This window comes from Hylaeus volcanicus, chromosome 1 (genome assembly GCF_026283585.1).
Source record: "Hylaeus volcanicus isolate JK05 chromosome 1, UHH_iyHylVolc1.0_haploid, whole genome shotgun sequence".
NCBI classification, from domain to species: Eukaryota; Metazoa; Arthropoda; class Insecta; order Hymenoptera; family Colletidae; genus Hylaeus; species Hylaeus volcanicus.
This window is the reverse complement of record NC_071976.1, coordinates 13,680,919-13,694,970: the sequence shown is the minus strand read 5'-3', so window position 1 is coordinate 13,694,970 and position 14,052 is coordinate 13,680,919. Positions and strand designations below refer to the sequence as shown.

Below are 14,052 nucleotides of genomic sequence, written 5' to 3'. Positions count from 1 at the left end.
AATTATTCGAATGAAATTTTCCCGATCTCCGGTTTTCGTTACCAATGTCTTACAAACTTGAATGTTTACCTTCCATTATGAAAGAAAATACAAAAAAAAACGCATGCCGCTGTTTGTCGACAAACAAAGAATGATAGAAAAAGAAAGAAACGAGTCGTTCCTTGATACGGCTTCGCAAATGACTTAGTTCGAATGGATTACAACAGCTGCGCCCGGAAGAGTTACGGCGAGTGAAACTAATTTAATTCGGTTATTTATCTTTACGTCGCACAGTCCATACATTGTTTCCTTTACGTAACACTAACAATCACAGAGCGAATAATTTCATCGTGAATACCTTTTTCCCCGTTTACCTAAAAAAAAAAAAAAAATAATAATAAACCGACACAAAAGTCGCGACGATACCAGACGTTTATTCGTTGTTATTTTATCGATCCATTCCTCGGTACTCGATTCCCCTAATACTTGTTACGGCGCGCCGCGCGATGAGACTTCGTGCGATATTTTTAGGAAAATCTCATTCGAGAGTTACTCTTTTTCGAGAGTTTGGTTATCGGTCTTTCTCCGCATTAAATTCACTAACGTCGTTACTCCGTTTCGAACGAAATACACGGAAAAACTCTCGGCGAACACGGTGGTTATGAGGGTAAACACAGAGGTTCGTTTCTCTTTAATGAAATCGTCGTAACAATGTAGTAGCGTGGAACGCCCCGTGGTCCGCGCATGAGGACGGCCGAACTAATACTGATAGCTGGCAATGCTCTCTCGGCAATGCATACGACTGTTACCTCCAAGATACGGAGTTCTTCGTCTCTGCTGTTAACCGCGTGTTCCCTGTATACGTATACAATCGCGCTTTCTACGTCCGCACGGGGGAATACAGAGCCACGCAGAGGTGAGATTATAATGTTTACAAACCATAGAAAACACTTGTTCGAACTAGAGGGAGAATAACGGTCATTATTATGTTGACTGCCAGACCAATAGTCGACAAAATTCCTACGAGGCTAAAGTTTTGTTTCTATTGGAAATGGGGTATAACGAAATAATAAAATGCTAAATTTATTAATTAAAAGTTTTGATTTTATTATTACTATGTCACAAATAAACTGAAATCTTTGATCTACGAGAAGCTGCAAGACTAAGTGACAAACGTTATAAGAAAAAGGTAGACAGAATTTCTGTTTAGTCTCTAGTAAACTACAGGAAGGATCCTCTCAGGCACTTGAGAGGGCAGGACACATCCTAAACATTCATATATTACATATATACTTTACATATATTCTCAGTACATTTATTTTTGTAGTAAAATTAAATGTTGAATTATAGTAAATATTCCAACAGTTTCTGTACAATTAGTACTGAAATAATCTAACATTTATGGCAAAAGTTATTTTTGCAACACATGTAAAATTCATCAATCCTATCCAAATTTATTTTTTTTTCTTTAATACCTCACCTTCAAAATGATAGTATTTAATTTCTTAGAGATTTCCTTTATATTAAATAATATATTAAATTTCTATTTTATTTACATTAAATTGTATTAAATAACCTTTTCGGAGGCGACGCAAAATTACAAATTTTTAATTCCTGCTTGAGTTGGTTTTTGGTGGGGGCGGCAATATTGAATGCTTTTAATGTATACATGTATACTATTTGGAAGGGTTTGATGTATTTTTTTCGGCGGCGGCAATAAAAGGTTTCATCGATTTCATTGATTTTTAACCGACTTCGAAAAGGAGGAAGTTACTCTATTCGACATGTATTTTTTTTTTTTTTTTACAAGATGCAAGAGGTTTCACTCCGATTGGTCAAGCCATCTCAAAATAATCGATAAAGATACCTAAAAATTACGGTTTTTTGTAAAAAAAAAAAAAAAAACGGGTAAGAAATGACAATCGCAGAATGTTTTGATAACGGGGCCATCGGGGAGACATGCTCTACAAGATGCAACAGGTTTCATCCCGATTGGTCAAGCCATCTCGACGTAATCGAGGTAAACATGCATTTAAAAAAAAAATACATATCGAATTGGGTAACTTCCTCCTTTTCGAAGTCTGTTAAAAAAAAAGTGTCACTCCAGATTGCTCATTATTAAGAGAGCTACGAATTTTTGAGGATAAGGCAATTTCTTACATATTTTACCGCCAAAAAGAACTAAAAAATAGACTTTCTCGTTTTGATCATTGAAATTCGTTTACCATTCTAGCAATTTGTCTTCGCGTTTATATGTGAAACAATCGGATTCATTACGATTTTAATGATATAGACAAAACCTCGTTCAATTATTGTAATGGAACGTGTTATGGTTTAAAGATTGTGCATTAGCATCAGTTTTTTTATGTATATGGTGTCTATAGATAATTAGATAGACATGCTCACGACATGTCGTAAGAGCATCTAAAGTTTTCCTCTTTGGCAATCGTATCGGAGTTTAATGAATTTCAAAGAAAATGTAGATACTGCGCCGCACTAATTCCATACCTTTACTATTAAGTTTATGTAACTATACAATTTATCCTCAAACTATACATGGAATGCAAATTGCTACAGTTTACTAAGAATTCTGCCGATTAAACTTTTATCTGATTTTACAATAATCGAGACAATCGAACATAAAATGGAAGGTATGCAATAATAACGGTAAAAAAAAACAGAAACATGATTTAATTATGAAATATAAAATGGATAATGTAATTTTATTGTTACTTTAAAATTTTCTACAATAATTATAAAATGTACTGAGGTATAATATTGTTTTGTGACATAATGTTTCTGGTAATTTAAAAAAATAAAAATTTCCTAAAGTAAAATTTTCCTATGTAAATGCGTTTCAAATATTATATTGTATAGTTATATCTTTTGCGACCTGCGGGCAAATGAATTTTCGCGCAATTGTAACAATTGTTTATTTTCCTTTTTCCAATCATTCGAGTGATTTTCAGATTCCTCGAAATGTTATATATTATTTTTGGGTATTGATAATAGCACAAATCAATAAATAACGATTATGGTGTGATTCCACAAATAAACAGCTCAGATATAGCTCTTTTATCACGTAAGGCATCGTAACAACAAATACGAAAGACAATCATTAAGTCAATCAAACTTCACGGTCGGTATACTGTTTTTTATATATGTAAAATGTTTATACTGTACATCTTAATTTGTTGGTTATTATGATATAAAACAACCTTGAATATGCAACGTTATTCTGATAGTTCAAAATAAAAGAAAATGTTATTTACCACTTTAGTTTACATACATGATTGTATTTGTTTGCAATTGTAAAATAACTCAATAAAAATGTATAATATTCTAGTAGAAAACTGAAATTAAAGTGTATGCCAGCGAAATGTGAGGTCAAAGATATGAAAATAGTCAATATGGGAATGATATTATAAATAATATAATACAATAGATATGTAGGAGTCTAAACGAAAAATAAGGCACGGGGATTCGAACCCACGATCCTCGGATCCACAGTCGACCGCTTTACCTACGCGACCAATCCCGTACCCTACGTTTCGTGTTCTTATTTGACTCCTTATTGTTGGGTATGGGAGGCGCGGATACTACACTCGGCCATCCTGAATTGACATTCGCCCTCGAATGTCCGTTTTCTCGGTTTTTGCGTCTCAACAGCAGTGCGCGCTCTCTTTCGCCGTTTCTCCTCTTTTTGGGAGTCCCACTCCGACAACACCTCAAAGTTGCATTCCTTGGAGTGTACTCCCTGTCTCTTTCTCTCTCGACGCCACACTGCTGCCCGCTCCACCGTCAACACGACACCGTCATTCGTTTGTCATCGTTGTTCATCGTCACCGGCCGGTCCTCTTCGGTGTAGTTGCGCCGCTGTAACCCCCCATCCCGGACGAGACCCATATGTAGGAGTCTAAACGAAAAATAAGGCACGGGGATTCGAACCCACCATCCTCGGATCCACAGTCGACCGCTTTACCTACGCGACCAATCCCGTACCCTACGTTTCGTGTTCTTATTTGACTCCTTATTGTTGGGTATGGGAAGCGCGGATACTACAGATATAATTCTAATATAATAGAATATTTAAACATATTATTATTAAACATATTATTAAACATATGATTAATTATAATTATATGTTATAATTATACTATAATTAGTATAATTAAATATTTTAATAGCACACGACACGAAGGGTCTCGTTAAACAATTAAAAGCACGATAAGATAACTCGTGGCAGCAAACTTCACAAAACGTTCTTCAATTACTTCTAACTGTAGAGTTTTATCTGCACTGTATGGACGAAACGCGAGATATTCGTAATCAACCTTACCGATATATTTAGTGTACTTGTGCACAGAATTTCTCATTAACAAGTACGAAGTGCTTTTCACGCTATAAATTAAATAAAAGATTTTTTTTTAAGCTCAGTATAAAGTCACGTGAAAATTGTAGAAAAGTGAGCAAGAAATAATACCAGTGATAGTAGGTTTAAAGTAGTTGTTCTGAATTAATTCTTTTATACTACGGAGCGGCTTCGTGAGTGCGTTCACGACGAAGTTTTAAAAAGCACCGCTTCTCAATCTTTTCAAAGTAATGACATAAATTATTAGTGATAATAAATTACATAGCGCCTAGTTCTTTGCAACCGCAGTGAAATTTTTAATGAAACTATACAATATTAAGGGATTTGATACTACTTACTTTGTTTGAAATTAATAAGTTTAGTTTTTTTTTATTTTTGTTAAATATGTAGCATGCAAATAATTATAATTTAATGTAATTAACATTTACAATATTACAGTAAGCACTGTCTAAGTAAAAGGCGTCGACTCAGGTCCAGGCCATGTCTTTTAGACGAGTCAAGTCTGATCAAAATTCCCTCCAAGTTCGAGGCTTATTTGTCGTTAAAAGTGGTGGGAGTAACAATGCGTGACTTTAAAAGAGGAATTATCGCGTCTTTTACACAGATTTCATAATATTCCTCATAAAAATGTAAATCTTACTACTAGGACGAGTACAAATATTTTTTTATACATAGCGTGTTCATGTAGATTTTAGTATATTTTTCATAATTAATACATTCAACCGTAACGAAAATTATGATATAAAACTAAAAAGTTAATGCATTTTATAGTAAATGGAAATATGGAAAAATCTATGAAAATGTGTATAAATGCAAAAATATATAAAATATCAACAATAATATACATGTCATATATGTTTAGAAGATAAGACGTACTTTCATTAAAGTTTCAATTCTATTTCTGTATCTGTGAAAATATGAATTTCCATAAACATCTGCAGCCTAATGATATCAATCTCCATATAATAATTTATTCGCAACGTTTATACGATTGGACAGTTAGTCAGCTGATCTTCTAATCATTAAATATGAAACATAATTTAGATTCTAATCTTAATTACAGAAATCCAGGCATCAAAAATTCTTTATCTTTCATTTGTTATTCGAAATTGTTATCTAGATAAGAATTTTACTCATGTCTGTTGCTAAGTGACGACAGAGAGTCGATCACTTGCTGGTAATTGATGGTCACGAGTAAAAGTATTTTAGCCTTGAATGTGTCTACAAAGCTACTTCTTAAAATAATAAAGTATAAAGTGTTCACATGTAAAGTGTAACAAGTTGTTTGCTTGGAAATTGTGAGTACTAAAATTCTTTCCCGGTATTTTATGGTCAATTACGTCCCTTCTTTGGAATAAATCGGATGCTACCATTTGATTTATAGGAGAGTATACTTGTTCGGTTCAATGATTCATCTACAATCGAATAAAATATTGGAATAGGTTTTATACCCCATAAAAAACTTCAAACTCTGGAAACTGCTTCTAACAATAAATGAATGAGGTTCTTGTCGAAAACCGAGGAATGGAGATGCGCGTAGACTATAGGCAGGGCCGCATGACCTTTTGCAGGGTCGGTTCAAAAATTTTGCGGGGCTTAAATTCACATTAAAATCCTACATTTAAATTTTTCAACGAGGAATTATTTACTTACGAATGCTGTTACACATTATATATTGTTTATAAGATGAATATTAAATAATATTAATTTGATGATTTTTGTCACTCCTTTAAACTCAATCATCGCTAATAAAAAAATGTCTTGCATCTGTTAATGATATCATCATTCCGTAAAAAGTTAATCAAAATTTTCGTAGATCGGGAGGCCTCTCAAAACGCGGGCCCGGGTTCCAGTGAACGCGCTGAACATGCTTTGCGCCGGCCCTGACTATAGGCTCTATATCTAGAGACGCGGTAGCGTCTCGACGCCAAGCTCATGAAAAATTATACAGCCACTATGTAGAACGTGGCGCTACCGCTTATCTTTTACAGGAGAGATGGTCCATTCCAACCTAAATTGAAACTTCTTTCATTAATATCTCATCACGCCTGCAATATTTTCTAAATTTAAATGCATTTTTCTTAACCTGTCAGTTTGTATTGGTGACATTTGGACGCCGCAAATTGAATAATTATTTTAAAGGCTACGTGTAGTGATATTGTATCATAGAAAAATAAAAGATCTCCATAAAAAAGTACAAGAAAGTAGAAAAAGATGTGAAATCAAAATGAGCTGCCAGTACATGAAAGTCCTTTCCAATAAAGTGCAAAGGCGACACTGCGTAACACAATGTAAAATTCGGTGGTTTCCAACTATGCGCAGCTAAAATGCTGTATTCAACAGTGCGGATATTCAGATCCTAATGACAATTCATGTAAAGTGACTGCTCCGCACTTTAGCGGTGACATGAAGAAGCTAAATAGTGTATCAACCACAAACTGAGACTGTTTAGACATTTGCCTAGATGTCCGTGGCCTGGAAGTCAAATGCTTGGCGAGGCCAGGACAAGCATTCTCAGATCATCAATACCCATACTTTCTCTCTCGCAGATTTTCACATAATTTTTCAGTTTAAAACGCTGACAATATGAGTACATTTTCATTATTTTACATTTTAAAATAATGCTTATTCATCAAAAGCTTGACCTTGCCTGGCCGTTGTCAAAGTTTTAAATTGAAAGTCTGTGTCTAATTATGTGAAAGTCTGCAAGAGAGAAAGTATGGGTACTGATGATCTGAGAATGCTTTGCCTGGCCACGCCAAGCATTTGACTTCCAGGCCAAGGACATCTAGGCAAATGTCTAAACTGTCTCAGTTTGTGGTTGATATACTATTTAGCTTCTTCATTTCACCGCCAAAAGTGCGGAGCAGTCAGTTTACATGAGTTGTCTTTAGGGTCTGAACGTCTGCACTGTTGAACACAGCATTTTAGCTGCGCATAGTTGGAAAGCACCGAATCTGATATTATGTTACACAGTGTCACCTTGCAGTTTATTGGAAAGGACCTTCATGTACTGGCTGCTCATTTCGATTTCACTTCTTTTTCTACTTTCTTGAATTTTTTTAGGGGGATCTTCTATTTTTCTATGATTACTCTTTAAGTCCTCCATTTTTTCATGTATTTGGCGTAATTTTTTTACTTTTTTGAAGTTTTTTATGGTCTTAATGACGCACGCCGAGAAACATCGGCGCATAATTAGGTCACGCCGTGAGAATGGTTAGAAACCAGGACCAACTCAAGGGTGTACGGCGCCCCAAGCAACATCGATTGAATACCTCCCCTATAGTAACCAGATGTTTATTTTTCAGGTTTAAATTTATTCAATATCGTCATTATTAGTGAATGATAATTCTAGGTTTACACATTTTGTGTATATTTAAAAAGTAGTCGAATTATTAAATATTTCATTACAGCAGTACACGAATACACGTGACACATTATATAAAACGTGTTTATGCCGTGATAAACAGATATGTTACTAATCGATCTGTGTGAAATTTGAAACGAGTAATTGTAACGAAGAAAAACAAGTACTATAACTTGACTGCGGGTTTTATGCATTTATGAAACAAAATATAGCAAATACATGCGAAAACATAAAGGGAACCATAAAACGAAATAATATTATTATTATATAACACACATTACGTATATTTTTTGTGTACGTTTCCATATTATTTTACGCTACAACTGCATAAAATCCGCAGTTTAATTGTAACCATTGATTATTATATGTACATACAACTAGCTGATCTCGGCGAACATTGTTCCGTCTCATGTGTCAATCTCTTTTTGTGTTTAAGCCACTTTGTTGATGAAAGAAAATACTATCGTTATAAACTGCATACCACAATATAATAATATAATAATGTTAATTAACGCGACGTACTCAAAGTGTGACTGTAGTAACTATCAAATGCAAAATCACATTAAAACAATTTTTTTCGGCCAAGAAACATTTCCTACAAATGTGAGGATAATTGGTTCATTAACGTAGAAGTTAGACTCTAAAGCTAATGGAAGGTTTAAATAAATAGAAAGTTTATCTTGGATAGGCAAAGAATGAATTGTTCTACCTAATAATTTTGTGTATCTAGTGATTAATTTCAGCAATAACTACTCGATTAATGATTATAATTGCCGTGAGTACTTTCAGTAATTAACTGCGAAAGTAATCACAAAGTAACCAATTACTGGTACCCAACACTGTTTCAAAGCCTGCGCTCTAGACCAGTGCCTACTTACCCAGATAGCACAGGGACGTCTTATGTACGTCCATAAGACGTCCTATGGACGTCCAGATAACGTCCAAACGTCCACTGAACGTCCTGTGAACGTCCCTGGAACGTCCCAGTTACATCGCAGGACGTCCCTGGGACGTCCGGCGTGGACATTCTATGTACGTCCCTGGGACGTCCGATGTGGACATTCCCAGAACGTTCTCTGTAAAATTGAGATTTAATCAAAAATTAAATTTTAATTTTATATATTTTCTTTTATTTGTTGGTAGATTTTAGTTAACTATATTTATTTCTTGTAAACTGGATTCCATGAAAACGACGAACAAAAATCTTTCAATTTTTATTTACCTCCGGCGGGATTCGAACTGATGATTTTCGAACTACAACCGCAACCTGCTTCCTCACTTACCCATAAACGACTTTCCTAAACCGACTTATATTTTAGGCTTATATAGTGACTCGTATTAATATTCGGATACTTTTTAAAATACAATTCCTTCTTTTGAAATTGGTCTAAATGACTTGAACTTTTTTTTGAAAAGTTAGAAGAATTAATTTACTAGGTAATTCTGATTAGTTCCAAATATTACATACATATCACATCTCATATGTACAAAAAATATTGTATTCCTAATATTGAATAAATATTTTGTTTTACATGTTCAAACATATATTCTATTGCGAATATTAAATAATGATTGTATACCCAGATAGCACAGGAACAGGAACGTCTTATGTACGTCCATGGAACGTCAAGTGCTGGACATTCCCAGAACGTTTTCTGTACGTTCTCTGTACGTCCATGGGACGTCCGGTGCTATCTGGGATAATAATATTAATTAATTAATTAATTAATTAATTCCTCACTTACCTTAAATATTAATTAATATTAATTTACAATTGTAAATAGTGTATTTTATATTCGGAAAAAAATATTCTGTTCTGCATATTGAATAAATATTATATTATAAAGAATGTTAATAAATAATATTTATTTTGTTTAAAAAAAAGTATTTTTCCCTAAATCTAGAAAGTTCAGAGCGGACATCCCTGGGACGTACAAAATTTAGGTCCCATGGACGTTCGTAGGACGTTCCGGCCGGACGTCCGACAACGGACGTCGGACGTTTGAACGTAAACTGGACATAAAATGAACGTCTATAGGACGTCCGGTGCTATCTGGGTATTGTTAGACTATAGTTGGGGTAGGCCATATTTGAAACCTTTAAAAACTCTTCCCCGTCGGAAGAGATAGATCGTAAGATCCCTCAAGAAGCCTGCATTGCAGACCTTCGTATCGCAGAGACGTGTTGTCACATCGCGATTCTTTCTCGACGAAAGAAAATTTATTCATCGTGCACAACTGCAGTGTACCGTTATATGTATATTTAAAGGTACATGGCAATTTGCAATTTTCATGGCGCATTATCAAAGTTGCGGTGTTGGATAAACTGTAATCCGTGATCAGTAATCAGGATTAATGAATAATCAAACACAATTAGTTCTAGCAGATTGCGCATCGCTGATCTATGATTGCAGATTCAAAATGTTGTTTATGTTTATAGATTGATGTAACAATTGCAAGTAATTATTACAGAAATAAATATAAAGTAAACATTGTCTGATTCTGACAAATTACACATTGTCAATGCGTTTACGAATGAAAAACAATTTAAATATTGTATCTAATAATTGACAAAATATTTCAAAATGAAAGTGAATATTCAGTGGTATGAAATTAAATAATAATTAGGGTTTTACCCTTCCTTAACCCTTCGACTGTGAAGGCCGTACATATTCGTCCACAGAAAGTATATGTATATGTTACCGTGAATGACCGAAATTGGAGAATGTCGACTTTCACCGGTGAATATACCAACAGATACCAAATACGTCGGTGAAAGATCGAATATTTCATTACATTGTTGTACATTCGGACCCTCTCCGGTGTGTGTCGACAATCACAGATATGCTCTGGTGGAGGTCCAAAACAGAAGAGTTAAAAAACAAGTGACTGGCTCTCTCCCGCCAAATCCTTTGTTCTGCTCGGAGTCAATCAGCTTTGTCAGTCTTATCCAAGCTTTGATAACGCGAGCAACCTTTTCTTAATTATTTTTCCGATACCCTAATTTATACTAAATGGATACTGCAGTAAATCGTGACCTTTTTCTTGAAAAGTTAAATGCATTAATTGCGGATAAACGAGAAGACAATTGTTTTTATTTTTCTCAAGGAAAGTATTCTAAAATACTTTCTGAAGTGGTTTCTGCTAAAATTAAATGCAACACACCTTTGGATTACAAACGATTAAAACGTTTTGATGTTTTAAAAATTAATGATGAAGAAAAGTTAATTGTACCATTAAAACTAGGGGAAACGAACATACAGTATTATGTTACCAATGAAGAATTGTATAGTATACTATATGAAACTCACACCAGAATAGGCCACGGAGGAAGAACACGTATGCTTAAAGAGTTGCAAGTTAAATACAAAAATATTACATATGAAGTTGTAATGTTGTATTTAAATTTATGCAAACAGTGTCAAATGAAACACAGTGCACCTAAGTAAGGTATTGTTGTGAAGCCAATGGTTAGTTCTGAATTAAACTCAAGATGTCAAGTTGATCTGATAGATCTGCAGTCAAACAGAGATGGCGAATATAAGTTCATAATGGTGTATCAAGATCATATAACTAAGTTTGTCCAGCTACGACCTTTGAAAACTAAAAGAGCTGAAGAAGTAGCGCATCACGTTCTTTCAATATTTTTAACATTTGGTGCACCAGCAATATTGCAATCAGATAATGGCAGAGAATTTAGTAATCAAGTCATATCCGAAATATGCGCTATGTGGAAAGATGTTAAAATAGTTCATGGAAAGCCTCGTCACAGTCAAACACAAGGCTCAGTTGAAAGGGCCAATCAGGATATACAGAATATGCTAACTGTATGGATGAACGATAACGATACAAATAAATGGTCAAATGGCTTATCCTTTGTTCAATTTACCAAGAACACTACATACCACAAAGGAATACGCCAAAGTCTGAAACTGCCAATACTTCTGAAACCGAAGAACAGCTTCTAGAAACTGTTAATGCTTATAAAAAAAATTTGAGCGGTAGTCATCCGAAAACTATTGGAGTAGTTTAATGTGCGTTCGCCCTGCATGGCGCGTTGTTCGTCGCCGTCTTTACGCGAACAGATTGTTATCCAATCAGAGCTCGAAACCGTTACGAGTGGGATACGCGCGAGATCGCGATCGTCTCGTGTTTTTTTTTTACTGGTCGCCTAGGCGCGTTGCACGACGGAGCTACGTCATGCTCGCTTGCACAAAAGTTTTCTCGTAATAAAGGAATCGCTATTCATTTTCATTTTTATTTTCTTCCTGTCTCCCATCCTCACAGTTCTTGCGAGTAAATTATAACAGGTTATGGGTCCAGTCACCCTAACTGCGTGAGATATTGTGAGGAGAGACAGGCGCGAGAAAAGCCGCGGTACGCGAGACACGAGGTCTGAACGGGAGCGGCCATCTTGGCAACGTTTTTTCCTCGGAGGATTGACGCGCGACCGCGAGTGAAAGTAATCGATCATGTCTGAGGCAATCTCGACACGGAACGTGACGAAATTTAATGGACAGGACTTCCAAGGCTGGAAGTTTCAGATGAAAGCTTTATTTCTGGCGCATCGCATATACGACGTGGTTACTGATACGCGACAGATACCGCAAGGCGACGGCCGAGCAGATGCGCAGGCAACGTGGTCGACAGATAACGCGCGCGCGATGTTCTTGCTATCATCAGCAATGGAACCCGATCAGTTGCGATCACTGTTAATTTGTGATACGGCGAAACAAATGTGGGACACGTTGTCCAGTGTGCACGAGCAGAAATCGGCATCAAACAAGCTGATGCTCATGTCACAGTTATACGAGTATCGAATGTCTCCGGGAGACTTGATCGTAAAACACGTGGCCAATGTTCGAAACATGGCGGCACGGTTGCTCGACGTGGGTGAGAAAGTGTCGGATACAACGATAATGGGTAAGGTGCTCGGTAGTTTATCTTCGAAATACGCGGCTTTTCAAACGCCATGAGACAATGTGCCGGCGGAGATGCAGACGCTTGAGAACCTGCAGGAGCGTCTGATTCGTGAGGAAATTCAGTTGGCCGTGGACGACGAAGCTCCGGGAGCTTGCGCGGCATCGAGAAAAACGAGTGCGCGTCAAAAAGGCAAGCCGAACGCGGAGGACTCGAAGAAAACGTGAAGATCGAAAGATAACGCGAAGTGTTTGAAATGTCATGAGAAAGGACATTTTGCGAGAGAGTGTAGAAATAAAAGGCGGGAAAAAAGCGACAGCAGCTCGAGTGAATCGCGTGATTGTGCTTTTGTGGCGGAGAATCCGAGTGGACGTCGATCGGTAAAAGTCAGTAAAGACGGAAGTGCGAAGCTTCCTGTCGATATTGTGAATTCTGTGCTGCATGCGAGCAAGACAGAAATCTGGCTTACAGACAGCGGTGCGTCAAGATACATTAAGGTGAGGTCCCATGAACGTAAATTCGGGCGGCGAGCGCGAACAACGTCCACTTGAACCTGTCAACTCGTCCCGCAGGAGGGTCTGATGGACCCAGGCGAGCTGGCACAACGAGCGGCGAACACCTAAACGAGCACGTAATCCCGAAAAAGGCCAGGCACCATCATCGCAACGGGCGGTCGACAAGGGGATGTCATAAAGAATTGAAAATACCAACCTTGACAATTTTTATCGGAACTTTGCGGAAGTAACTTCAATCGATTCCTGATGCTTCTACGATCAAAATGATATCTCACGTCGCGTAAATCGGACTATTTTTAACGAAATTATTAAAATAATTCGATTTACGTGACGTGAAATATCATTTTAATCGGGAGAACATCAAGAATCCAATGGCATCGCGTTCACGTTGATACGATGAAGAATAAAGAATTCGATTTTATCAAAAACTGATGAGTCCATCGCCCGTTTGACTCCAGACCCTTGAGCGAACCCAGGTAGGCGCCTACGGTCTCGGTGAAAACAAGTATTGGGGGTCTCGCTTCGAACCACTCGAAAGGGTCGATTTTTTTTTCATGGAATAGTCCCCGTGCTCGCGAGCCTAGACCATGGGCCGAGACCGAACGCTCGTAAAAATCGACCCTTTCAAGTGGTTCCAAACCGTTTGTCGTCGCATTTAGCGACCTTTTGGACGCTAGTAGGAACGTGTTTTCCAACAAAATCCGGCATGCACGGATAATTTATTGCCCGAGCACGAGCATTACGTTCATGGGACTTCACCTTTACGAATCGACGCGATTGGTTCAGCGAATACCGCGAGTTAACCGACGGCGGCACTGTGTCTCTCGGAGATGACAAAAAGTGCAGAGTGGTCAGCGAAGGGACAATTAAAATTAAGAAGTTCGTCGATGGTGCGTGGTA

General features: G+C 36.8%; 2 protein-coding genes across 3 annotated transcripts in view; one reads left to right on the top strand and one right to left on the bottom strand.

The window, feature by feature from the left end:
- LOC128884629 (uncharacterized) overlaps positions 1–14,052 on the bottom strand; it is a 77,958-nt gene that overhangs the window by 43,652 nt on the left and 20,254 nt on the right. Inside the window, exon 1 of one of the 2 annotated variants that reach the window (XM_054138132.1) lies at positions 338–956. The exons of the other annotated variant lie outside the window; for it this stretch is intronic. The gene's annotated coding sequence lies outside the window, so the exon portion shown is untranslated. Of the gene's footprint in view, positions 1–337; positions 957–14,052 lie in introns of those variants that run through there. 2 annotated transcript variants of the gene reach the window in all.
- On the top strand, positions 11,185–11,685 carry LOC128875490 (KRAB-A domain-containing protein 2-like). Its single transcript, XM_054121159.1, has one exon. The coding sequence runs from the start codon at positions 11,185–11,187 to the stop codon at positions 11,683–11,685; it is 501 nt and encodes a 166-aa protein (XP_053977134.1).

What these genes read in the sequence shown, in the direction of transcription:
- LOC128875490 (XM_054121159.1), top strand. Translation starts at nt 11,185, where the DNA reads ATGGTTAGTTCTGAATTAAACTCAAGATGTCAAGTTGATCTGATAGAT.